This window comes from Desmodus rotundus, chromosome 3 (assembly GCF_022682495.2).
Source record: "Desmodus rotundus isolate HL8 chromosome 3, HLdesRot8A.1, whole genome shotgun sequence".
In the NCBI taxonomy this organism is placed as follows: Eukaryota; Metazoa; Chordata; class Mammalia; order Chiroptera; family Phyllostomidae; genus Desmodus; species Desmodus rotundus.
The window spans coordinates 67,423,790-67,451,001 of record NC_071389.1 but is presented as its reverse complement, the minus strand read 5'-3'; the positions used below and the strand labels follow the sequence as shown (position 1 = coordinate 67,451,001).

Below are 27,212 nucleotides of genomic sequence, written 5' to 3'. Positions count from 1 at the left end.
TGTTGAATAGGAGTGGTGAGAGAGGGCATCCTTGTCTTGTTCCTGATCTTAGTGGGAAAGCTCTAAGTTTTTGTCCATTGAATGTGATGCTGGCTGTAGGTCTCTCATATATGGCCTTAATTATGTTGAGGACTGCTCCCTTTATTCCCACTTTGCTGAGTGTTTTTATCAGAAATGGGTGCTGTATCTTATCAAATGCTTTTTCCGCATCTATTGATATGATCATGTGATTTTTGTCTTTGCTGTTGTTGATGTGATGTATTATGTTTATTGATTTGCGAATATTGTACCATCCTTGCATCCCTGGGATGAATCCCACTTGGTCATGGTGGATGATCTTTTTAATATATTGCTGGATGCGGTTTGCTAATATTTTGTTGAGAATTTTAGCGTCTATGTTCATCAGCGATATTGGCCTGAAGTTTTCTTTCTTCGTTGTGTCTTTATCTGGTTTTGGGATTAGGATGATGTTGGCTTCATAAAAAGAGTTTGGGAGTCTTCCATCAGTTTGGATTTTTTCGAATAGTCTGTGAAGGATAGGGGTTAGTTCTTCCTTAAATGCTTTGTAGAAATCTCCTGTGAAACCATCTGGTCCAGGGCTTTTGTGTGATGGGAGTTTCTTGATGACTGCTTCAATTTCCTTTGCTGATATTGGTCTGTTCAGGTTTTCTGCTTCTTCTTCAGTCAGTTTTGGAAGATTATATTTTTCTAGAAATGTGTCCATTTCATCTAGGTTTTCAAATTTCTTAGCATATAGGTCTTCATAGTAATTTCTTACGATCCTTTGTTTTTCTGTGGTATCAGTTGTAATCTCTCCACTTTCATTTCTAATTCTGTTTATTTGGATCCTCTCTCTTTTCTTCTTGATAAGCCTACTTAAAGGCTTGTCGATTTTGTTTATCTTTTCAAAGAACCAGCTTCTGGATTCATTGATCCTTACAATTGTGCTTTTAGTCTCTATGTCATTTAGTTCTGCTCTGATCTTGGTTATTTCCTTCCTTCTGCTTGCTCTGGGCTGTCTTTGTTGTTGTTCCTCCAGTTCTTGTAGGCGTAGGGTTAGGTTGTTTGTGTGAACTGTTTCTAACTTCTTAAGGTAGGCCTGTATTGCTATGAACTTCCCTCTCAGGACTGCCTTAGCTGTGTCCCATAGGTTTTGGGTTGTTGTGAGTTCGTTTTCATTTGTTTCCAGGAAGTTTTTGATTTCTTCCCTAATCTCGTTCTTGACCCATTCATTGTTTAATAGCATGCTATTCAGTCTCCATGATTTTGAGTGTTTTGGGTTTTTACCCTTGGGGTTGGTTTCTAGTTTCAGACCCTTGTGGTCAGAGAAGATGCTTGATATGATTTCAATTTTCTTGAATTTGTTGAGGGTTGCTTTGTGTCCTATCATGTGGTCTATCTTTGAAAAAGATCCATGGACACTTGAAAAGAATGTGTATTTTGCTTCTTTGGGATGAAAAGCTCTGTATATATCAGTTAAGTCCATTTCCTCTAGGGTATTGTTAAGTGACACAATATCTTTGTTAATCTTTTGTTTGGAAGACCTGTCCATTTTTGATAGTGGGGTGTTAAAATCCCCTACTATAATTGTGTTGCTGTCAATATCTTTCTTGAAATCCTCCAAGATTTTCTTTATGTATTTGGGTGCTCCTATGTTGGGTGCATATATATTTATAATGTTTATGTCTTCTTGGTGGATTCTTCCTTTGAGTATTATGAAGTGACCTTCTGGGTCTCTCTTTATGGCCCTTCTTTGGAAGTCTATTTTGTCTGATATGAGTATTGCTACCCCTGCTTTTTTTTCCTGTCCGTTTGCTTGGAAAATTTGTTTCCAGCCCTTCACTTTCAGTCTGTGTGAGTCTTTTGTCCTGAGATGGGTTTCTTGTAGGCAGCATATGTGTGGGTCATGTTTTCTTATCCATTCAGCTGTTCTATGTCTTTTGATTGGAGCATTTAATCCATTTACATTTAAGGTTATTATCGATAGGTAGTTATTCATTGCCATTATTTCCTACCTGTGTTCCTCTGTCTTTCTCTTTTCCTTCCTTTCCTTAAAGCAGTCCCTTTAGCATCTCTTGCAGAGCTGGTTTGGTGGAGCTGTATTCTTTTAGACTTCTTTTGTCTGGGAAGCTCTTTATTTGGTCTTCTATCTTGATTGAGAGCCTTGCTGGGTAAAGTAGTCTTGGTTGGAGGCCTCTGGTTCTCATTACTTGGAATATTTTTTGCCATTCTCTTCTGGCTTGGAGCGTTTCCATTGAGAAGTCAGTTGCTAACCTTATTGGGGCTCCCTTGTATGTTACTTCCTTTTTCTCCCTTGCTGCCTTTAAGATCCTCTCTTTGTCTTGGAAATTTGCCATTTTAATTATGATGTGTCTTGCAGTGGGTCTCTTTGGGTTCCTCTTGTTTGGGACTCTCTGTGATTCCTGGATTTGGGTGACTTTTTCTCTCCTCAGATTAGGGAAATTTTCCATCATTACTTTTTCAAACAGGTTTTCTATCCCTTGCTCTTCTTCTTCTCCTTCTGGTATTCCTATTATACGGATGTTGTTACGTTTCATGTTGTCCTGCATTTCCCTTATTGCCTCTTCATTCTTTCTGAGCCTCTTTTCCTTTTCTTGTTCCTTCTGGGTGTTTTTTTCTACTTTATCCTCCAGCTCGCTGATCCGATCCTCTGCTTCATCAAGTCTGCTTTTAATTCCTTCTACTGTGTTCTTCAATTCAGAAATTGTATTCTTCATTTCCTCTTGGCTCTTGTTGATATTTTCTATTTCCTTTTTCATGTTGATATAGTTTGCAGTGAGTTCATTGTAGTTTCCTTGTAGTTTCTGGTAGTTCTCTTTGAGCTCAGAGAGCTCAGTGAGCTTCCTGATGACCATTGCTTTGAACTCAGTATCTGATAGTTGACTTGCCTCTTTTTCGGTTAGTATTCTTTCTGAGACTTCCTCCTTTCCTTTCATTTGGGAATTGTTTCTTTGTCTTCCCATTGTTTGTGAGGCTCTTCTTGTTGGCCTCTGCTTCTTAAATTGCTTTGTTCTGAATCCCTGGGTTTATGATATGAACTTCTATGGTAGAATGCCAATGGGATTCGGTGGTGCTGTCTCCTTACTCTCCTGTGCTCACTGGTCTTGAGCTGACGTTTATGTGTTTAACACGGTCTAACTCTAGTCTTTTCAGCACTCCAGGTTTTGTTGTCGCACCTGTGGGAAAAATAGAAAGGGGGGGAGAAAGAAAAGGAAAAAACAAACAAACAAACAAACAAACAAAAAAAACCAAAGATGGGAAGGAGGGAAAAAGGAAATAGGAAAGGAGGAAAGGGAGGAAGGAGGGAAGAAGGATTAAAGAAAGATCGGAGGCAAGATAAGAAGGAATTTTAACAAAAATTAAAACATAGAAATAGATAAAAGAAGGGAGGAAGAAGACATAAAAATGGTAAAGGATGGGAGGAAGAAGGAATGAAAGAAAAAAAAGAGAGAGAGAGGAAGAAGGAGTTCAGGGGGAAAGGAAAAGGGAAAAAAAAAAAAAAAAAAAAAAGGGGAAAAAAAAAAAAAATCTTCTGTTGGCTTTAAACCGTTCAGGTTATTTCTGCTGTTGTCCTGTCTGTGCAACGGGAGGCGGTGGTTGGAAGGATTGGTTTCACTTTTCTTCCTTCCTGGGTCACACTCTTCACTGTTTTGTAGGTGTGGTCCCTGGCAGGCAATCAGGCCGTTGATCAGCCAATCCAGCAGCTTTGTTCTTGGGACTCTCCAGTGGCCGCTCCAGCCGCTTTGGCTCCGGACGCGTGCGCGCGCAGCAGGGGAATCCAGCCGCTTCGGGTTTGTGACGTTATTTGGGCTCTGAGCTCGCAGCCGGCCGACCAATCGAGCCGCCCAGGCTAGGGAGGCTGGCGCGCCGCAAACTGCTGGTTCAGCCGCCTTGGTGTTACGTCTCTCGCCAGCCCCTTTGTGCTTGGGAAGTGCGCATCCAGCCGGCCCTATGCTCGGTGAGCGCGCAGCCCGCCGCCGAGCCAGAGGCTCTACGCTTGGGGGCCCGATCCAGCTGTCCGGGGCTTGAGACTCTCGGGTGGGCGGGGCCGCCCTGGGACCGAATCACGCGGTCCTCGGTTCCGAGGTTTTGGGTCTGTGGGTGGAGCAGCTAGTCTCTGCTCCAAAAGATCTCGGAGGTTTCAGGTGTGGGCGCCCCTCCGGGGTTTCATGTACGGGCCCCGTTCGCTAATCTGCGCGCGCGCTACCGCGCGCAACCGGACCTCAGGTGAGCGCCGGTGCTGCTTATCCCGCGTTCCCCATTCGCAGTCCAGGGGCGGAGGGGGGAGGGGCGCCAGGGGCCTCGGCCACCACCGAGAGTTCTCTAACTAGCCCCTGAGTGTCTCTATTTTCTTTTTCTTTTTGAGAAATTCCTCCTTTTCAAGCCCCCCTGGTCCAATCAAGCACCTGGCTGCTCACAGCGCAGCCTGGCCCTCTCTCAGGACTCCTGCAGCAGCCCCTGCGCCAGGGCTGGCGCCTCTGCAGCCCTCGTACCGCGCGGTCCCGGGTCCCGGGGACCTTATTGTCCTTGAGCACTCTTCTTACCGTCAGATCTTTCAGTGTCCTCTATCTTTGGTCTCTAATCTTCGTATATGCTGGAGTACTGTTGGCTGTTCGCTCTGCTCCTCAGATCAGCTAGGTATTTCCCTGGCACTGAGGGGAAGTGAATTCTGCTCCCACCTATGTTGCCGCCATCTTCCCCCAAGCTTTAGAGATCTTTAATGTAAAAGTAATCTTGTATTGCCTCTAGGAACATGGAAATTAGGAATGAAAAGGTGAATATAGGTTATATGAACAGCCAGCTTTTCACAAATAACAGCCTTTAATAATTTCAGCGAGGGCGTTTGTGGCTGGGGAAGAATATTGCTGCGCCAAGATCCGTGGCCGTAATCTCTCTGCTTCTACATCTTCAGAGTAACACTTGGAATGATAGCATTGTCTCTTTGTAGCATTTCATAAAACACAAGCCATTGCCAATTTGTTAGGGTTCTAGTCAAGCTGCAATAAATCAACACAGCTTGGAAGGGCCCTATGAGAAGCATCTGGGTCTACTCCTTGGCTCTGTCCGTTGCTAGATTTCTGGTTTTGTATCTTTTGAAACAGCACACTTGTTTGCTAACTGACATTGAGCTTTATTTCCTCTGTTTGCAAAAGCCGTTGCATAGATTGAGCACAGATTTCCGAGCATTCTTCCTTCTCTTAGAGAAGGAGTAATGATTTTTATCTCTCAACCAAGATATGTGCAATGTTTTGTGTTTGAAGCAACATTTATAAAGGTTTTGTGTGAGGCCACTCTCATTTGGGCCTTATTCTACTTTATTTAATTCTTCAGTTTTCCAGGCCAAACATCAAGTCTTAGTAGGCTGACAAGTACAGGTATTCCTACAGGGCATGGAGGCCACATTTAAAACTGAAATTGTTCCTGAAGACCTGAAACAGGGTTCTCCAGAACCCCGCCCGAGGCCATCCCTCCATCTCCTGTTTCTGACGGATTATCATCTGGTGTTTGTGCATAAACATTCTTCAAGGCTGGGAGGAGACTGTGTGATAGCAGACAGAGCTTGGCAAAGTTAACGTTAGGGTTTAATGTTAAATTGTCGCCACAATATTTATTTATTTATTTATTTTTAAAAATGTCTTTATTGTGCCCACAACTTTGGTATATGGGGACGAAGCTCTAACAACTGAGCTACCCCTCCAATAATAAAGAATTTAGAATTAAGAATTAAGTCTGAAATGTTAGTCCTGTCTTCACTTTAAGAAAAAGGAGGGTAATACAGAAGCACATACTCTCTGTACCTCTTGGACACCATACTCTGGGAAGAAGGGGGGCTTCAGAAATGGGTGCCATTTGTACCTGCTTGTCTCCCCGTCCTAGCGCACACTTCATTTCGCTGCTACATGCTGAAGGCCCGGTTTGTGGGTGAAATTGCAGGCGGACCATTTGTAAAAACACATTTAAGTGGATTAGTCCTTGAAAAAATGATCTTTAGAGAACAGTCTTTACAAATACTAGTCCTTGAGCATTCCTGTGCATCAGACGGCCCTGGGAGACGGGCTCCAGTTTCATAGGCTTGCTGTCTTAACCACCCCCGATAGTAAGGACGCCAGGTGGAGGGCCCAGCAGAACTTGGATTTCTTTCTTTTCTTTTCTTTTCTTTTCTTCTTACTATACCATTTCATTAATGGAAACTTGATGTATACTTAATTCCATTTGCTGTGAGAAAAGATTCCCTTTTGGGAGTATAATTTGGTTAGCATTTTTAGTGAGTTATGTGCTTTTTTACAGTATGAAATTGGTCACTGGATGCAAAAATACACTGCTGGCTATTGGCAAATTCCTCATAATTAACTAACTATATGATGGTCGCAGCAGCAGAATGTGGCTTTTTTCCATACTTGGAAGGTTATTTGAGGTGAAATGCTTAGATTCAAACCTCAAAGCCCTGTATTTATGTGGGTACCCTAAGTACTTTTGTGTGATATTCCATGAGTTATCTCTTTTCTGTTTTTTTTTTCCTTTAAAACAAAACCTGCTCAAAAGTAAAATTCCCTTCTGAGCATCCATCAGGAATAGATGTCTCATTTTGTTATGTTAGAGTTTGTGCAGTTGACTGGCACGCTGCATTCAGCTTTGAGGGAAAGCACCATTGACTCATTACAAACATTTTGCATTAGTGTGGTGCGAGGTCTTCCCTATGTGTGTGGGAGAAGTTTCTGATCTTCTAAATGGCCATGCTTACTATTGCTGGTTTCTTTCTGCCAGTGTTTCTGAGCGGGTATTCCTCTTAGTTTTCTTACTTTTGTGTCTTTATAGAGATTGCTACTTGTATGCTCATAGAATACCGTCCAAATCATGAATAAATACTCAGGCTGACAGCCCGTGTTGTGGAGACACACCTGTCTCTCTGTTTTGAGCACATCGTACTCACCGTGACAGTTGCTGCAATAGCCATTGCAGGCATCGTGCTTTTGACGCAGGAGCTAGGGGGACGGGGGACGATGCGATGCACAGGTTTTTGTATTCGCATCATGTTCAGTTTGTGGTATCTCTATTTCATTATTAGAGTGGTTGCTGTCTAAGATATTCAAGGTTTTAATTTCATTCAGCGTGTGGGCTAATAAGGTTTCCTGTAAAACCAGTTCTACTAAATTCTTAAAAATGCTTCCAGAAAGCATACCTGGCTGGGTAGGGCTTTCCGTGATGTTCCAATGGGAGATTCTGCACACAGAGCAGTTCTACTTAGCCTGGCTGGGTGGGGAGGCTAGGCCAGGGAGGGGAGTGTCTCACTTCTTAGGAGAAAATCCATTTTTGCATGATAATAAGGGGTTTAAATGTACTCAAGTAGGTATCCAGGTAAGAGGTTTGTAAAAGGAATTTTGCTAAGGTTGAGGTTCTGCAGTTGCCGACTCCTACAGCCCCAAAGATCCTGTTCTCTGAGGCCAGAGAAAAGCAGTCTGGTTCCAATTATATATCACAAAAATAGGGAGATTAGGCCAAGAAAAATGATCATTTGGTTGTTGGGTTGCTTTTTTGTAGAGAGTAAAGGAGAAAGAGTAGTAGATGCACTTAAAAAAAATCTGTTAGTTTTTATACTGGCTTTCAAATTTTTCTCAAGCATTCTATATTGGAAATTAAGAGTAGTTTTGGGGTTAAAGACTCCCGCCTCCTTCATCTTCTTTTTGTTTCTCAGAGAGCAAACAGAAGAGCAGTTAGGCTGTTTCTGCTGACACTTAGGGCTTCGGTCCCAGTGTTCTGGGACTGACTGGTGTTTTTGGTAAAGCCTTTTCCTGACTGAGTGGTGTCAGGTTATGGGCTCCCAGCATCACACCAGGGAATTGGTGCTATGGATTTTTTTTTTTATTATCCTTTTTGCACTGCCTTGAACAGAAATATAGTCCTGCTGCTTAGCATTATTCTTCTGGGGGAGAAAGCCTGGGGATGCTAGTTTGAGAAGAAGGCAAAGGTAAGAAGCCTAAATGGAAGCTGGATGATGAGTGGGTGAGCGTATTGTCCTCAGCACTTGTCAGAAGCAACTAGCCTTTCTTAAAGCCTGCTGCTAGTTTCAGGATTAGTGGTCCCATGAGCCCCAGGGGTTAACTAAGAGAAGATCACCCCCAGCAGATCTTAGTTCCTGTTTCTCACACCTTACACCTCCTCGGAGTGTTGAATAAAACTTTCCTGGTGGTATAGAATCTTTAATAGCAACAGGGTATGCCAGGGCTGGTGGTGTTTAGCTATTGGCTCTTTTTTTCTCACCTCCTATGACCTCCTTGGCCTGCTGCAGTCGGGCGCCCACGCCCACCACACCAGGACAGGGCTCTAGAAAAGGTGCAATGTGCAGTATTCTCACTTGTTCTCAGTCAGCATCCTCCCTACCCTCACTCTGATGCATCCACTGCTTTACTCTACTGTTTTCCCCACGTTTTATTATCTCAGCTTTCCTTTGCCTTCCTCATCTCTGTTCAGATTTCCTTTTCAGTGCTTGATCCTCAGGTGTTGGCACTCTCCAGGGTTCCATTTTCCCTTTCTTTTCCCTTCTCAGTCATTTAGTCTCTCATGTTCCAAGCCTCGGTGGCCACGTCTATTCCAGGAACTCCTTCTGCTTACTTGCTTAGTTCCGTAAGCCGGAACACACTGGTCCCCTGGTGTCTTACCTGTAGCAGATCTCACTTGTTATTTTCTTCTCCGTTTGCAAATCATCATCTTACTTGGACAGGCATCTTCCAGTTTGTTTTCTTGGCTTCAGTATCCCTATCTCAAATTACTCATTTATTGTGGTTGATAAACACATTATAATTTGAAAACACAGATCTGTTTTTGCTTCTTACATTTTAAAAATCTCTGCTGTTCCATTATCCTTGGCATGGGATGTCTAGATTATTAACAACAGAGCATTTGGTCTACGTTTTCAGCCATTTCTCCTTCACTTCCTCTGTGAACCTCACTCTGCTTGTATCAGACTCCTCATGGTTTTCAAAGCACGCCTTGTGCTCTCATGTCCTGTTCCTTTCCTACTTGTCCCTTCTCTAGCACCCCCTTCTTTCCCTTCTCTCTGGAGGCCCCCAGCTTACTCATCCAGGAAAACTCCGCTGTCAGCTTCTCTGGTGATGCTTCCCCATGTCTCCTCCTGGCGGGCGGTTGGTTCCTTCCCCGTTAGTTACAGCACTTGTCTCGCTGCCTCATAAGAACTAATTTCTTCCTCTGCCAGATTGTGGACTTCCCTAGAGCAAGACTGACTCTTACCATCTTTGTATCCTGGGTGTGTGGTGTGGATTTGGCATGTATGTTGGCAAATTGAATTCTTCAACTCAGTTCCGTGGCAGTTAAAGCTTTGGGGAAAGAACACACTTATAGGCGATATAAACTATAATAGAAAAGACAAAGGAAATCAACTCAGAGTCATAGGGCTCAGGGTAGAGTAGGGCTTAGAAATAATCCTCTTCAAGTCCCTCTAAAGAGGAGAACAGCCAGGTACAGAGAGGCTGCGTGGACTGCCCAAGACCTCCTGGCTGGGAGATAATGCTTCCCTGTGCCCCTCTGCATCGTTCTCCACACAGTAGCCAGAATGATAAAACCTAAGTCAGATCCTGGTTCTCCTCTGCTTAAAACACTCTACTGTTCTTGTCTTTCTCAGAGTAAAAGTCAAAATCCTTACAATGATCTGTAAAGAAATGCATCACCAGCCCCGACTCCTTTGCCTGTTACTTCTTTAGCCTCACTCCTCTGGCTTACTCAGTCTGCTCCAGTGGCGTCACCTGCTTGCCATTTTCCTAGTGGGCAGGCACACTCTGTCTCAGGGCCTTTGCACGTGCTGCTTTCTTTGTTTGAAATGTTTTTCTCCTAAATGTGTACACAGTTCACTTCCTGTAGGACCTGACACAAAACAAAGACACAGACCAAACCAGAGACCCTCAAATATTTCCTTTCCCTCTTTTCTGCTTTACTTGTTTTCTTAGCATTTGTCTCTGTCTCATACACAATTATATATCTTGTTTGTAGTCTGTCTCCCCTGACTAGAAGGCAGGTTCCCGGAGGGCAGGGACTTTTTGTATATTTTATTGCCTGTTGCATCCCACACCTAGAACAGTCTTGGCATTGAAGAGGCACTTGATAAATATCTGTTGGATGAATAAATAAATGAGAAGAAGCAAGCTTTTGCGGATTCTTATGGTTAAATGTACACCTAGGATGAAGGAAAAACCATCAGATCTGTCTGGAAGAAGAATCTGATTTTTTAAACGCCACATTCGCGGCCTGTCAGACTAGAACACCGATCTCTTTTTTAATTGTCTGACTTGAAGCGGCAACCTGGGGTCCCTCCATCTCCCCAGCCTTACAAGTGGTTTGGGAAAACTCCCATTTTACCTCTAACAGGCTTGGGCTTGCTGTGGTTTCTCTCTGCCTGTGGTTTGCCCTTTAACCCCTCTGGCTACGAAGATGAAAAGTAAACACAGCATTAAAGAAAAGAGCTGAGGGAGAGAAGCAGAATTTCCTTGTGGCCCTGACATCGTCCCTGGGCTCTGGGCCCACCTGCAGGGCAGCTCACCACCTTCTAGAGCTGCTCCAGGGCTGTGCTCTAAGTAATGGCGTGGAGACCACCAGGCTAGAAGACTTTTGAGTTTTGCTTTGATGTTCTAATTTCTTTGAAAAGAAATGGGAAGTTTAGACAAAAAAGACGTTGGAGAAAGGATTTTTGAAAAAACAAAATTACCATCTTAATTTTGAAGAGAGGTTTTCACTTACCATTCTCAAGACAGAGGATTGCAGCCCTAGCCAGGTAGCTCAGTTTGTTATAGCGTCGTGCTGATTCACCGAGGTTGTGGGTTTGATCCCCGGTCAGAGCACATACAGGAATCAACCAATAGATACAAAGATGAGTATAACAACAAATCGATGTTCTTCTCTCTCTCCCTTCCTGTCTCTCTCTAAGGAGGGAAAAAACCATGGAGGGTTGCAAATGAAATTACTACTTGTTTCTGTCAGTGGTGCAATGAGGAGACAGTGCTGGGATTCAGTCCCGTGAAACCAGTGACTTAAATCCAAGGGACAGTAAAGTACACTTTTGAAGAAGCATCTGAAGCTTGGGGGTAGGGGGCATGTTGAATGAAGAGCAAATTTATGTTAGTGTAACAGTGATGTCAGAGTAATTTGCTTCCTGTTCTTTGTGATAACATCAGTATGGTTCTCAGAGAGCCTTCCTCGTCAGGACAGGAAGCCCAGCCAAAGAAGTCAGAGGCTCAGGAGGAAGTGATCGGTCATGTACAAAGCCAACAGTATCATCGAACCCTGGGTTCGACTTGAAATAAATTGTCTTGAATGGAGCTAAGTTATCAATGACCTGGTTAAAAATCATAGCTACCATTTCCTGAACTCTAAGAACATAGTAAGTATTAAGTGCTTTACATTTTACTAAGTTAATCCTCATAACAACCCCATTAGGGAAATACATAGAATTATTATCTCTGCAGATGAGGCATATTTAGTAAGGTGCCCGCAGTGACACCACTAGGAAGAGACAAGGCAGGGATTTGAACCCAGGTCAGCTGGGGGTCCCACACTTGGTGCCCCTAGAACACACCAAGTATACTCTCCCTGCAGGGCCTTTGCACTTCCTACCCCCTCTGCCTGGGATGCTTTCCCATCAGATACTATCATAGCTCTGTCTCTTACCTCTGTGCTCAAATGTCACCTCATCTGAGAGGCCTTCTAAACAGGGTTCTGGTCATCCTTTCCACTGTGTGGGAGGGATGTTTCCCACACACCGTCAAGCAATGCGCAGACACCAGCAGGGTGCCTCAGAATTCAGACCAATTCTGACATTATTTACTATCTACGAGGAGATAGCATCAGATTCCTCAGGTTAATGGCTCTGCCCCACAAGGCCTCACTCCACGTCAGACACAGATTCAGATCTGTGCTTCTGACCTCTGTTCTGTAGATTGGAGGTCAACTACCTCCTCCTTCTGTTTGACTTACTGAATATTTGCTTGAGTGGTTCACAGAAGTTAGAGAAACATTTTAGTTACTAGATTACCAGTTATCTAATTATAAAAGGACATAAGTCAGGAACAGCCAGTTGGAAGACGCATAGGGCAAGTTGTGTCGGAAAGGGTGTGGAGCTTCCATGCCCTGTCTGAACAGGACTCTCCCAGAACTTCCACGTGTTCACCAACCCAGAAGCCCTCTGAATTCCATTATTTTGGGGTTTTATAGGGGCTTCATTATGTAGGCACGATTGATAAAATCCTTGGCCATTGGCGATTGATTTTTCCTCCAGCCCCTCTGTTCTCCTCATCCAAATATGTGGCTAGTTCTCCTGGCAACTGGCCCCATCTTTAAGGGGGGTCCAAAAGCCACCCAGGAAGCATAAGACACCTTTATCGCTCTCATCACTTGGGAAATTCAAGAGTTTTAGCAGCTCTGTGACAGAAACGGAGAGGAAGACCAAATATATATTTATTATAAATCACACTCTCACACCTTCCCTGACCACTCTATCTACAATAACATCCCTCCTCTCATCACTCTTTCTCCTTAACCTGGGTTATTTTTCTCATAGGACTTACCACCATTTGACACATTATATATTCGTTGTCTGGCTCCCCCATTAGGAGGTAAACGCCATGAAAACAGCATTGTGGTTAGTTCAGTGCTCTGTCCCCAGCTCCCTGAACAGTATCAGGAACAAGGTGGATGCTGAAAAATGCTCGTTGGGTGAATAAATAAGGTAAAATAAAACTGCTGACCGCAACTTCTCGGTTTCCAAAGTGAAATAACATCCCTTACGTCAGATCTAATCACACTGCGCACCACCAGAGGGTCTGCGGGGCCTGGGTGGTGACCGAAGTTGGAGGAGTTCCTGTTCGTGGTTAAGAGCATGGGCTGCGGAATCAGACAGACCTGGGCTCCAGCCCTGATGCCAGGACTCACTAGCTGGTGACCTTGGGGCTGTTGAGCAGCACGAAGCCTCACGTTTCTCACTATGAAGTGGAGTAAAGGACATCTATCTCCTTGAGTTGTCGAGAGGATGAAATGCAAAGTCAGAAACACTTGGTGAGGTAAGAAGAAAGCAGGGTGTTAGCCTCTAATAGGAAGGAGAATGTAGTATAAACATGTGAACAAGCACAGAATAATTACAAAGCAGCATGTGGACAAGTCTTGGCTGTGTTACTAACCAGCTGTGTGACGGTGGGCCACTCATTGGGCCTTTCTTAATTCTTGGATTTGCTAATCTGTAAAATTAAAGGGTTGGAGTATATGTTATTTCTTCCTAACATTCTGAGTTGGCACTGAGTCGAAGATAACACGGAACAAATGAGGTGAGTGGAACGAGTGGAATTCATGGAGTTTGAAAAATAGAATAAATATGACAGTTTTGATAAAATGGGCAGATCTGATAAAATTCAGGTTTTGTGTGCGCCTTGCATTGTTCACAAGATAATTCATATACAAATTTTTGATATAAATTAAGTTAATGTAAATTAAGTGTTAAAAATAGCTAATGTATTAGTACTGGTAAGCATACCTTGGAGATACTGTGGGTTCAGTTCAACCACCACAATAAGAACAATACTGTGATAATGTGAGTCACACAACTTTTTGGTTGCCCAGTGTGTATAAAAATTAACACTATCTGTTCAGTGTGCAATAGCATTATGTCCAAAAACACAATGCACACACTTTAATTTAAAAAGTATTTGATTGCTAAAAAATGCTAACCATCATCTGAGTCTGTTGGAGAAAAACGATAGGCTTGCTTGACCGAGGGTTGCCACAAATGTTCAATTTGTAAAAAACGCAGCATCTGTGAAGCACGAGAAAGCAGAACTCAGTGAAACAAGGATGCCGGTATATTATTTACACTTAAGTTGTGAAATGGAATGTTTTCCTTAGATAATACTATCCAGTTCTGTTAAGGCACTCCTGCTAGCCATTACGTGGCCATGCATTTTAAATTTCCACAAATGAGTCTGAAATCTCATTTTATAGGAGGGATTGAGAATCAGTTGTTAGCCCATTTAATGTCAATTCTAAGTAAGGTATAGGATAAAAGATTTTCTTGTTTAATCTCTTTGTGTTGGAGATGAAGAAACTAAAGCCCAGAAAAAGTGACTTGCCTGAGCTTGTAACACCTGTTGATGCCAGAACTCCCGCCTGTCCTGTTCTTTGAGGCTGCCTGAGGTATAGGTTGTTTTTAGACACAAGTTTTATTTGTTGGCTTATCATTTAGTATTAAGAAGTGTTCTGATAACTCACCATCCTGCCATACTGCTTTCCATTGTTAAGTTCACAACCCACCATGACACCTTTGGTGGGTGCCTACTGTTGCCAAGTGGTGAGCGAGGTAGCCCGTGATCCCTCTCTCCGGAGTGAGCAGACGAGTGGGAAAGCCGTATGTGGAAGGAAACCATTACATACAGATTGACCTGCAGGGTTGCATTGCACTACATTCCAGGGGTCCAAGTTTAACTTCATCTGAGCGAATCAGAGGAGGCTACCTTAAAGAAGTAATGCTTACACACAGACCTGAGACCTGAAGATGTGAGAAAGTGGCCGTGTTAGGGGGACCAAGCAGGGTCCCTGAGGTCCAACGCAGTGCACATTGCTTCTGCTTGGGCTTGGGCTGTGGGGAAGCGGACTGAGATGAGTGTGGTTGGAACACGCAGGGGATAAGGTTGGACTAAGTGGGCAACATCCAGCAGCCACATGAAGGGTTTTAATTCTTGATGTTTCACAGGCTTGGCCTGCGGAGCCTTTTCCTTACCAAATAATATCAGTTAAGGAATTGAAAAGTATCTGTTGGGAGATTACCCTTATCCAAGGGGAATAATTTAAATTAGAAGTTAGTAAGAGACATAAAAATAATATGCTTAATTGTAATGAGCAAAAATAGTCTATTTGTTACAGTGTTTATTCTAAATTCATGTATTTGCAGAATCCCTGTGGATATAAATAAATACATGAATCATATATTTCAGTAAATTGCTGTATATTGTACCAAATAGTCTACTGGACGTCTAGTAGATGTTGCTTCCCCAAAGCCTTTTTAATGGCCTAGTGCTTGCGAGGGGCGAAGGGAGGACGACTGCTGTCCTGAGAATATTTCAGATTGCCCACTTGGGATGGAATAATCGCAGCTCCATGATTTAATAAGCCCTTCTGGTGACAGCTAATTCCTCACTCCAGGCAGCTGGGTGGTTTGGTGGCAGTGCCAGGCTGAGTTGTGTGGCCCCTGACTCCACCCCTGAAGCTAAGCTGGGGATCACACGGTAGAATGGAGTAGGGCCATGCAGCCCGATCCCTGTAGCTTACAGCAGAGATGTTGAGCAGTAGCTCCACCACCCGTTAGGAGCAGCTCTGCCATATTGTAACAGTCTTTAGGACTCTTACCTTGTACTGAGTGTGGAGTCATTATCTTTTGATGATAGAAGGAATTGTTGAAATTCTAGTGGGTAAGGCTAAACCCCAAACTAATACAAACTTTGATATACTCTATTTATGTGTTATCTTGCTATTAGTAGTTTACTTGTTTTTTTTGAAAGTCTAGAAGTCTAGCCCAGAAAAACTCCCATGACTCTTATTTTTAAAAAATGTGCTGTGTGGGCCAGGTATTGTTTTGGGTACTATGCCCATATGCTACCTTCTATTGCAATCAGAATATCTGCATCATTTTACAGATGAGGGGTGGTGGAGGTTCAGTGACTTGTCCGATGTAACACACGCTAGGTTTAGAACCCTCAAGTTCTCTATTAATTCTGACTTAAAATTGTAAGTAACAAATCTTTGGATGAGAAAACATTAAATGTGAAAGGTGGTTCTTGGAGTATTGCAAGGGTGAGTGAAGACTCCATCCTAGTTTATGAACCTGAACAAAACACCCTTGGGTAAATGTGTACATGCCCACCCTCTCCTTTTTGCTGTATTTTGCTTGGGCACTGAGGTCTGTTGTGCTTGGGAAGGGCTTCTAAGGACCGACTGAAGGTCACCCCCAAAGAAGCTAAGGATGCTGAGGCCAGAGATGTGTTGGTCACACTCTCAGCCAGCAGCCAGGGTAGACCAGGTTCTGGAGGTGCAGGGGCGAGTGGAGTCCAGCTTCACTGTACATCCTGTACCCTCCATGCCTCCTGCCTCCCTACCCAGTGGTGTCCGTGTGGAATTCCTGCCCACAGGGACAGGTAGTTCAAGAGTAATCTTTGTTTTTTTACCCTGCCACTGACAGCCACCGAATGTTGAGACTTGAATTAATTGTAGGCCTCAGGAAGATAAACCTTTGTCAGAGACAGCTGCTAATCATAAATAATGACTTTTATACTGCTACATCTAAAGTTGCATTTGATTCTTGCAACAACCCTGTGATGTAGGTAAGTTTGTTTGTCATTGTCTTACAAGTGAAGAACTGAGGCTCCATTCTGCTCCAAACCTCCTTTTTTGTCTGACGTGCTCTAAGAGTCTTCAACTGATCTTCTAGGCACTTTGGGGTCCCGTCAGTCAGTTCTCTGTACAGTACTCAGGGAAATATTTTTTTTTTCCAATTTTGAGATATAATTGATACAACATATAAGTTTAAAGGCTACAACATAATGTTTTGATATATGTATATATTTCAAAATGATTACCACAGTAAGCTTAGTTAATATCCATCACCTCACATAGTTACAATTTTTTTCCTTGTGATGAGAACTTTTAAGATTTACTCTTTTAGCCCTGGTTGGTGTGGCTCAGTGGAATGAGCACCGGCCTGCAAATCAAAGGGCTGCTGGTTCGATTCCCAGTCGGGGCACATGCCTGGGTTGCAGGCCAGGTCCCCAGTAGGGGGCACATGAGAGGCAACCACACATTGATTCTCTCCCTCTCTTTCTCCCTCCCTTTCCCCTGTCTAAATAAATAAATAAATAAAATTTTAAAAAAAAGATTGATTCTCTTAGAAACTTGCAAATATACAATACAGTATTGTTAATGCTAGTCATCATCTTCACACATCCCCAGAACTTATTTATCTTATAACTGGAATTTTGTGCCTTTTGACCACCTTTCCCCATTTCCCCTACCCCTCACCTCTGGCAACCGCCAGCCTGTTCTGTTTCCATGAGTTCTGTTTTTTAGATTCCACATGTAAGTGAGATTGTATGGTATTTGTCTTTCTCTGTCTGACTTGTTTCATTTAGTATAATGCCCACAAGAGTAATCCATGTTGTTGCAAATATCAGAATTTTCTTCTTTGTTATGGTTGAGTAGCATTCCAGTGTGTGTGTGTGTGTCTATGCACACCACGTTTGCTTTATCCATTCATCTGCTGATGGACACAGGTTGTTTCCACGTCTCGGTTATTATAAATAATGCCGCGGTGAGCATAGGGGCACGGATATCTGTTCAGCACAGTGATTTCATTTCCTTTGGACGTGTACCCAGAAGTGGCATTGCTGGATTATATGGTAGTTCTGTTTTTAATTTTTTTGAGGAAACTCCATACTGTTTCCCATAGTACCTGTACCAGGGAAATCTTTAAAAACCCAATTGGGTCACATTATTTCCCTGCATAAACCCTTTTTTGAACCTTATTCTTTGTTCTTTTGGCTTTGCAGCTATATGTTCCCTCCACAACAGGGACCTGTGGTCATCCCTCACCTGAGCTTTTAAACCTTTTCTTATCTTTCAGGTTGCAGATTATATTTCTTTTTGGATTTCTTATTATAGCATGCAATGACATACTTGGGATTATTTGTTAGTTTATCCCATCTTTAAGCTCATGAGGACAAAGAACATGTCTCTTTGGCCATTATATTCCCATTGTCTGCGTGGAGTAAGCAATAAATAAAGATTTATTGAAGGAAGAGATAACTCTCAGGAAATTAAATATCTTGCCTTATGCCATAAGTGGCGTTACTTTTACTGGAATATAAGCTCTTTGAGGGCAGCATTTTTTGCTCCTTGTCTCACTGCTATATTCTTGGTATCTTCAACAGTGGCTCATAGTAGAAAATATTTGTTGAGCATTGATTATGTTTAGATGTCATTCCTGAGATTTCTTATCCATAGCCAGGACCTTTCCCCTCTTTGCGCCTACTCTGTCTGAAAATGGAGATTTGGAATTATCCAGTTGCTCCATGTAGCAGAGAAATCTGAGAGTTGCTGTTGTGACTCAGTGAGGTGGCTTTGCTTTCTCTGTGTACAGGTCTTAAAGGGCATCCAAATGTCAGCAAACAACAGTATCTGTTCTACATCCTGTACACCCTTTTTACAGGCTGCCAAGCTAGATATTGAGGTCATCCATCCTGCCTCTTTTCCAAGTCCCCTGAATAACATGTCGAATAGCCATCAGAACAGTTCTCTACCAGATTTTATTTAACCATTTACAGACTTAACAGTATATTTTTTTCTCCAAAATGTTAACTCCAATGGCAGACTACAAACATTTTAATGATCTGTTCGAAAACTATTTTACGTTTAAGGGAGCAAGAAACTCAGGTGTTATTTACTATGTGCGTTTAGGGAGTGGTAAGGTTTTCATTCCACTCACTATATCCCTGTCTTTAAGATCTTCAAAGTTGTTGAATATTTTCCTGATTGGGGGCTGAACCGTTTTGGTGTTAAGATATAACAGGGCACAGGTTTGTGCTTCATCTGTCCTTTGCATTGTCAAAGGCCTTGGACTCATGCAGCATTACCAAGGACCGTCTATTTATCATAGCTGCTACCCACGGTGCGGAAGTCAAGTCCCAGTTTGTGACCAATAGTGATCCTCTGTCAGCATGGCCGTACCAGTGTCCCTGGTGGCAGCCGGAGCGTGCTGTGCCCTCTCTTAGAAAAAGCATTCTCTTTTCGGAGATTGAATATCGAGGGGGAGAAAATGGTTCCTAGTTTGCGGCAACAGACCAGGAGCTGGGAGGGACCGTGCTGGTCATGGAAAGACTAGGTTTCAAGTGTTGACTCCGACACATTATTTTGGGCAAATGCTGATCGCGGGGATTGGCCTCTCTTCAAGGAAATCACGTTTACCTCTTCCAACTTTGAATGCTGTTCGCATATCTTTCGCATGCTATTTTTTTTTTCAATTGAGAACTTGACTGTCTGTCCACAAGTTCATTGTAAGTTCTCGTTTTAAATAATATCATGTATATAGCCAGTTGTGTTAGCCCTCTAGGGGAAGTTAGTAATTTTTCTTGCTGACTTTTAGCCTACTGCCAGACATTATTTTGCTATGTTATTTCCTCTAAGATAGAGCAAGATGTGCTCTTTATAAAAACATCCTGGTCAACCCAGGGACTACTGTGCCCAACCGATTCCTTTTGACCAGTGGTTTAACCCGTGATGGTTTTCAGGACTTGCTTGGGCAGGGCTTTTCCGCTCCTCCCGGTCTTCACTGTGCACTGTCGGATCCAGAGGGAACGTAGGGACAGCGTGCTGGGTTTAATGGCCTCAGATGTAGACACAGGGGATCTTTGAAATCAGAAGACTTAGTATCACATTCACCTTTTAAAAAATCCACTAAGCTCTCACTCAGAATTATTTTCTATTCTTTCGGGGGTACTAAATGTTCTAGTACCCTCTGATAGAACACATTACTTTGAAATGCGGGCAAAATGACTAGACCCCAAATTGTTTTTTCAAGGTCTCAGAGTACCCTATTTGTATGTCTAAAGGAAGTATTTAGTTCATAACGTCCAGGAGATTCAGTGAGGTCTGAAAACCAAGGTGGGGAGTCCCTGCTTTCTGCGTATTGAGTATGATATAGCCTCCCAGAGAGTTTGTATTTCCCTCATTTTACTGTAAATCTATAACTTTTTGGAAGCCCTCGACCATCCAGCATTCTTCTGGTTGGGGAACTGACCCCTGAGTTGAGCGTTAAGATGTTGACGTGTGCAAGTCTTGGCCGAAACCAGCGTTCCGCTGAATGGGAATGACACACTTCCCTTCTTATTCTCTTCTGCCTTCGGGTCCTGTCACCACATTGCAAAGATTAGACAAAAACTCCCTGCAGTTTATTTTCTTTTTGAATAAGTTATATTATGGGGAGACTTTTAAGCGAAAAGAAGAAAAGCTCCTTCTTTGTTAGAAGCAGCAGTGTGTAGTTTCAACTTGTCTTGGACTTCCTCGGAGATGTTTTAAGATCCGGTGTAAACTTGCTGTGGTTTGCCTTTGGGCATCAAACTGTTTGGCTTGGCTCTATTATATCTGTAATTGCTGCATTTTAATAATTGCCCAATATTCTTGTCAGCAATTTGCAGTCTATATTTTTAATAGAACCATTTGCCTTTCTTTTCCATGGGTTTGTTCAGACCTGGTTTAAGCCCTTGGATTAACGAGCACAGCCCCTCAGACCCTCTGCAGCTGCGGGCAGGGGGTGACACCAGCTCATTAAACATTCCCACAGCCTCGTGCTGCATGTAGTTTATGCGCTCCATAAAAATCCTCTGGGAAGCCATCTTCTGAGATCTCTCTATAGGGCTTTGCTTTATGAAAATTGCCTTTAGCATTTGCTGACATGGCATATTTTTTTAAAGAGGGTTTTTCTCATCCGTCCATTCAGGAAATCTAATTTTTTGAAGGTAAAAAAATAAGGACAAATTCTCTTTGCTGTTGTTGATTTGTTAACAGAGGAGACTTCTGCCCTGGTCAGGTAGCTCAGTTGGTTAGAGCATTGTCCTAATAGACCAAGGTTGCAGGTTCGATGCCTAGGCAGGGCACATGCAAGAACTGACCAGTAAATGCATGGAGGAGTGAAACAATAAATCAGTGTTTCTCCCTCCCTCCCTCCCCCCACTTCCCTCTCTCCAAAAAATCAATTTAAAAAAAAAAAGAAGAGACTTCCATTTTATCTGAGGTGCTGTGGAGTTATGGTGACAGAAATGTTGGACTTAAGGGGGTGATTGAAGTCAGTTTCACGGCTTCTAAAGCTGTCCCTATCGTTTAGTCAGTTTCTGAGACAGGGCCATCGTGGCCGTGGTGACTTGTGCCTCAATTTTGTTCCTTTAGTGACTCCATTCTCTAGCTTATCTCCTTCTTGTGTCTGTGGAAATGTTTATTTTTCAATAAACAAAAGAGTTGAACTGCTTTTACACTAGCTAAGAATTACATAAATAACCACACCCAAATTTCTTTACTGACATAATTACAGGGTGGGGCAAAAGTAGGTTTACAGTTGTTTGTATGGAAGACAATACAATAATTAATAAATAATAATACAGGAGTAAACTGTCTTTTACATACTCTCAACTGTGAACCTAGTTTTGCCTCACCCTCAAAAAAAAGGTTAAATAGTGATAATAGCTAACATTTATTGATCGCTTATTATGTGCTTGGCACTGTCCTAAGTATTAATATATATCAGCGAGCTGTGTGTGTGTGTGTGTGTTCTAAATCTTCACAATAACCCACAGGATAGGTTCATGTTTGCAGAACAATCTGCCCAACATCACTGATTTTGTAGGTGGCAGAGTGGATTCAAACCTAGCCAGACTTTTAACTACCGTCAAAGTCCATATTCTATTCCTAGGAGGCTTTTAATTACTATCATATACTAAGACTGAACCAGAGTGTCTCCTGCACATACAATAATTTGGTTTTGATAGGGGAACTCAAGAGTTAAAGATTTTAGCTTCAGTCGTAGTTGATAGGCTTAAGTGATTAATGCACGTGGAAAGCTGTTGTTCTAGGAACTGGAATGCGTGACCCGTGCGACTCCAGGAGGTCCACAAGCAATTCAGCCTTTGTGCCCTGGGGGGTCTGCAACAGATGGAGGTGGTGTGTGAGCTGCCGGGTTCCAGGGAGGGAAGTCCATGACACAGATGGAAAAATTGTTGACCAACAGGTAAAGAAGTACTAGGAAAATCAACCCTGGACTGCAACTCTTAATCGGATTAACCTTTTTCCCAAACCCCTTACCTATTCTTTCTTCTCCTTACCCAAAAGTCAGCTTGAGATGAGATGATAAGATGGTTTCTGAGGGTACATAACCAGCAGTCTTCTCAGATTGCCAGCATCTGAATAAGGCGCCCATAAAGATTGAATCCTTGTCTCTACTTAATTGGTTCTTGTAGTGACAGGCATTATGAATGTCACCTTTTCCAGTTTCAGTTTCAAGGTGTATCTAAAAAATTCTTTTTAAAATTAGAACTTTATCGTTATTATTTCTGCATAGGCAATACTTTCAAAACTCAAATGGTGTAAAACTTAAAGACACATGGTCAATAAGGGGGGGGTGGAAACAGGGGAGGGAGGTGGGGAGGGCTGGGATGTTGGGCTGGGGTGGGGGGAAAAGGTAGAAAATTGTACTTGAATAACATAAAAAAAAACAAACCTTAAGTGGTAATTCAGTGAAAAGGCTTCTCTCCCCCTCCCACCACTGTCTTTCATCTCTCACCAGGCGTGGACTGGGACCAAGGTGGGTCTGCCCTGGCACCGTCTGGAAATAGGATTCTTCTATGGTATTGCAGGAAGCACGTTTCATGAGGTGTAGCGGCAAGGTTTATTGGCAGGGTGCTTTTGGCGCTATACTTCAGCCCAGCAGCTGCCACACCCAGGCCTGCTTGGATGCTGTGGAGAGAGAACCTGCTGCCACCTACCCCTCTCACCTTTGTTAAGCTTTGATTGTACCTCCTTGGGTTTGGGAAGGGTAAGCTTTCTTTCAGGCTAGATTCCTCCCTTTGTCATGGCCATTTTGGCTTCTGCTATGCATGCCTCATAGTTTTGCTTCCTCATCTGGCTTCTACTGTGCATGAGCCCAGCAAAGATATTTCCCCCTTACTGTTTATTACCACCCTCCCCTTGCTCCCCACCAACTCCGTAATCGAGGCAAATGGGCCTGTCGATCCTGGGGAGATTGTAAAGCTGGTCGTTCTTGCCTGATTGGGGATTAAGTCCCTTTGGCAGAGGATGTGACTATCCCCTGGGAAATCTGTGAAGCTGTAGTTTCCAGACTTAATCTGGCTTAGCCAGTTTAGCTCCCTTCTTTTTTGTTAATACCTAACTAGCTACCTACGCTAATACAACTGCCCTGTTTCTCTCCCTCCTTCTCATAGGAAATTAGTGTTTCAGTTGAACCTCAGTTTAATTACAAACTTAATTTGTTTTTGAAGGCTGATAAAGATCTGTATTATTTTTCCCATTAGAAATACAGAATCATCATGAAAGGGTTCTCCGGTCAAGAACCAAAGTTTTATTTGACAATCGTGACATTTTTTTCCATGAACAATTTGGTCAAGAACCGAACTGTTCGAGATGGGAGATGCTTAAGAACCAAGGTTTAACTGTACTGCTTGTAAAGAGGCACTTTAAATATCTTTCTCTTAACATCGAATGCAGTGAATGCACTAAAAGAGACTTTTTTTAAAGAGATAATCTTTTCTTTAGATTTTAAAAGATTTTATTTATTTATTTTTAGATAGGAAGGGAGGGAGAAAGAGAGGGAGAGATATATCAATGTATGGTTACCTCTCATGCACCCCCTACTGGCCTGCAACCCAGGCATGTGCCCCGACTGGGAATCGAACCAGCAACCCTTTCGTTCATAGGCTGGCACTCATTCCACTGAGCCACACCAGCCACGGGGTAAGAACACTTAATTAGAAACTTATTTTGCCATTATTTTTATATTTTTGTACTGTATGTACAAATTTCCAAACTGACTTTATCTCTGAAGGTAGCAAGCTGGTTCAGTGGGTGGTATTTCCTGGGTGAAGGTAATAAGGCTACAATCCCCAGCTATTTAGATGATTCCTGGAAATGCCTTGATTTTGCCTTGCCCAGGGCTTAGATTAGGTGGGGTGTTTATGCTTTTATTCAGGTGTTGGATAACTTTTATTCTTGATGAGAGGGAATTATATCCTTAAACAATGATTGGAACACAGTAGGTGCTCAATAATTATTTGTTGACTTGGACAACTTCTGTGGGTTGTGCCAGGCCCTGGGATAGAGGACTGGAAAATGTACTTTAGAGCGAAGTAAATGAGGTAATCTTTTGGGCCATAGGAGGGGTATTCAAGTTAAGCAAACCACCACAAAACTTGGCATTCAAGGTTCCGGACTGGAAAATGTTAGAAAGAACCTCTGGATCCTCTAGTCCAGTAACCAGATAGTCTCGGATGGGGCTCAGGGCTAGGGGAGACTTTTCTCCTGTTGCAATGCTGGCAAACAGTTGATATAAGAACCTTGCCTTTTAATGGTTCTTTATTTTCCAAATTGATTCTAAATCTATTTTAATTTGATCCTTGTGGTAAGTCTGTCATTATAACTTTAAATTGAGTCTCTGATCAGCTGTTTGTGGTTTTTGTTAGCACTAGGGAATTCACGAATCAAGTGCCATCGATCGCTTTAGTGCCGCACTATAACTAGTGAGGTTATACTAGAATTGTATCTTGAATTGTTTCTGTAGTCTTGAAAATTTTATACAAAACCAAAGACTTAAAGTGCCAATAGTAAATATGGCTTTGCAGAAGTATTTGCTTATAAAAAACCTTTATTAAGCAGTTATCACCGCCACTTCAATTTGCTAGAGTGCTGTTTTGGCATCCTTTAAGGTAAATTTATCTTTCCCTCCTTTGAAGTTCTTCATTTTGCCCTAGTCTGTGTTTATGAAAAGAAGTTCCTGCATTAAGTTTTCTTCTTGAAATATGTTTATTTTTACAGACAATTTGAAAGTTGCAGAGAAGGATTTTAAGGCTAGACCCGATTTGCAAAGATTGTCTACGATCTGAAGGACCACTGGCCGAGGTGACGGAGTGCGGCACTGTGTGGAGAACCAGAAATGACTTCTCATTATGCGATTGCCGTGTTCGCTCTCATGAGTTCCTGTGTAGCCACCGCAGGTAAGTTGCATGTTTATTATGTTCTTTTGGATATATTTTTCCTCAGTCTCTGCAGTTTAGGAAAATTTAGGACATGAGATATTTATGCAAAACTTGAGTATTTGTGTTCTTCAGGGAAATACAATGTTTGAGTTCTATATAGGTACATAGTATATTTGCTTCTGTTACATTTTGATAGACTGGTGCTAGACATTCTAATGGCAGTGATGCAGATAACTAACCTTCAGTGTTGAGGTGGTCGGAGAACAAGTATGCTAATGTTCAATCCCACATAATTTTGTTACATGTATGGATTACATTTACTTCCTTGTCCTAAGTAAGAATTTCAAAAGGGCCTTTTTGTTCTTTATTACAAGATAAGTAGATCTTCTAGATAGAGGAGACACTCCTGGCATAGGCTGCTTAAAGGTATTTGATTTTGTCTATTTCAGATATTTAAATCTGTAACTTTTTAAAAAGTATGGAAATATATGCAACAGATTGTGAGGTTGGAGATGGGAGGAAACAAGTGACTTGGTTGGAACATTGTTGCATAAGTGAAGAATATCAGGTCCTTCCTATCAGTGTCTCTGTGTTGGCGGTCTGGTCACTTAACAAATCTGGAAGCTTAATGTGCTCTGTTTTGTTGTAATTTGCTTTGTGTCTGTTCTATAATGGGCTGCATAAAACATTTTTGTTGGACCAGTTCTTGAAATTGGCTGGTTTCAACAAGAAACACATTGACTTGAAAACTGATTAGCCTCTTGGTTTTGGCTCTTGAATTCACACGCAGTTGAGATGCTAGCGATGGTAATTACCGTTCGTTGAGTGTGCGCTGTAGCTGGGCACTGGGCTAACAGACTATAGAAGTAACAACGAATAGGATGTTCTTATTTCATGAGCTCACTTAATCACAACTCTGAGGTAGGTGTGATTATTTTTCTCATTTTACAGATGATGAAATGAGATACGGAGAGATCAGATAACTTGCACAGTGTCATGCAGCTGGGAAGTGGAGGAGCCAGATTTTATGTCTATGCTCTTAGCCTCCGTGCTATAAGGAGGAAGCCAGACCACCAACTGAGGCTTCAGTAGATCAGACTAGTAGTCGTATGTATAGGCACGGATGGAGTAAAAGCCAGTTTGCAGAACTTGGTTTATGAGTTTGGGAAGCAGGATGTCCCCGCTCGTTGCAACAATCTTGAGAGAAAGTTGCTAGGTTTTTTTTTTTTTTTTTAAATACCAGTGTGTGAATTTGAACTGCCCATTCTCCCTGTCAGCAGTTTCATTTTGTGTCATGATTGAAGAGTTATTTTGCCTTTTAGCTGTGCAGTCAAACTGCTCTTAATTGAGATCTCATTGAAAGGTAGTAGAGAGACAGGGACAGAGAGAGAGAGAGAGGGACAGAGAGAGAGAGAAATGGCTTGATGGAAAATGTGCTGTTTTGATGACAAGATGTATAACCAATCATACCTGATGGATTTAAGGCAGAATTTTCTTTCTTTCTTTTTTTTTTTTTTAAGATTTTATTTATTTATTTTTAGAGAGAGGGGAAGGGAAGGAGAGAAACATCAATGTGTGGTTGCCTCTTGCACACCCCCTAATGGGGACCTGGCCTGCAACCCAGGCATGTGCCCTGACTGGGAATTGAACTGGCAGCCCTTTGGTTCTCAGGCCGTGCTCAATCCACTGAGCTACCCCAGTCAGGGCTAAGGCAGAATTTTCTGCTCTCATTAATGCCAGGGACTGACTAAAAAACATAACTGAAGGAGGTGGTTCATGGGAAAGCAGTAAGTTTGATGGCTCTGTACCACCTTGATATATTTGATAGTGAATCAGTTTTGCTTAAGACCTTCCCTCCTCTTTCCAGCCATGGTAAATTTTTATTTTTATTTTATTTATTTTATTTTTTTTTAAATATATTTATTGATTATACTATTCCAGTTGTCCCATTTCCCCCCCCACTCCACTCCATCCTGCCCACCCCCCTCCCTCCCACATTCCCCCGCTATAGTTCATGTCCATAGGTCATACTTATAAGTTCTTTGGCTTCTACATTTCCTACACTATTTTTACCCTCCCCCTGTCTATTTTCCACCTATCATCTATGCTACTTATTCTCTGTACCTTTCCCCCTCTCTCCCCCTCCCACTCCCTTAATGACAACCCTCATGTTCTAGTTGTTTGCCTAGTTTGCTCTCGTTTTTGTTTTATGTGTGGCCGTTAATAACTGTGAGTTTGCTGTCATTTTTACTGTTCCAATTTTTGATCTTCTTTTTCTTAGGTAACTCCCTTTAACATTTCATATAATAAGGGCTTGGTGATGATGAGCTTCTTTAACTTGACCTTATCTGAGAAGCACTTTATCTTCCCTTCCATTCTAAGTGATAGCTTTGCTGGATACAG

The 27,212-nt window shown here is 42.4% G+C and overlaps 1 protein-coding gene across 1 annotated transcript in view; it reads left to right on the top strand.

The window, feature by feature from the left end:
* The window catches only part of TGFBR3 (transforming growth factor beta receptor 3), a 204,321-nt gene that overhangs the window by 6,628 nt on the left and 170,481 nt on the right, over window positions 1–27,212 (top strand). Inside the window, exon 2 of the mRNA XM_024565495.4 lies at window positions 24,649–24,827. Coding sequence (XP_024421263.2) covers window positions 24,767–24,827 — 61 coding nt within the window. The 5' untranslated portion in view covers window positions 24,649–24,766. The remainder of the gene's footprint in view (window positions 1–24,648; window positions 24,828–27,212) is intronic.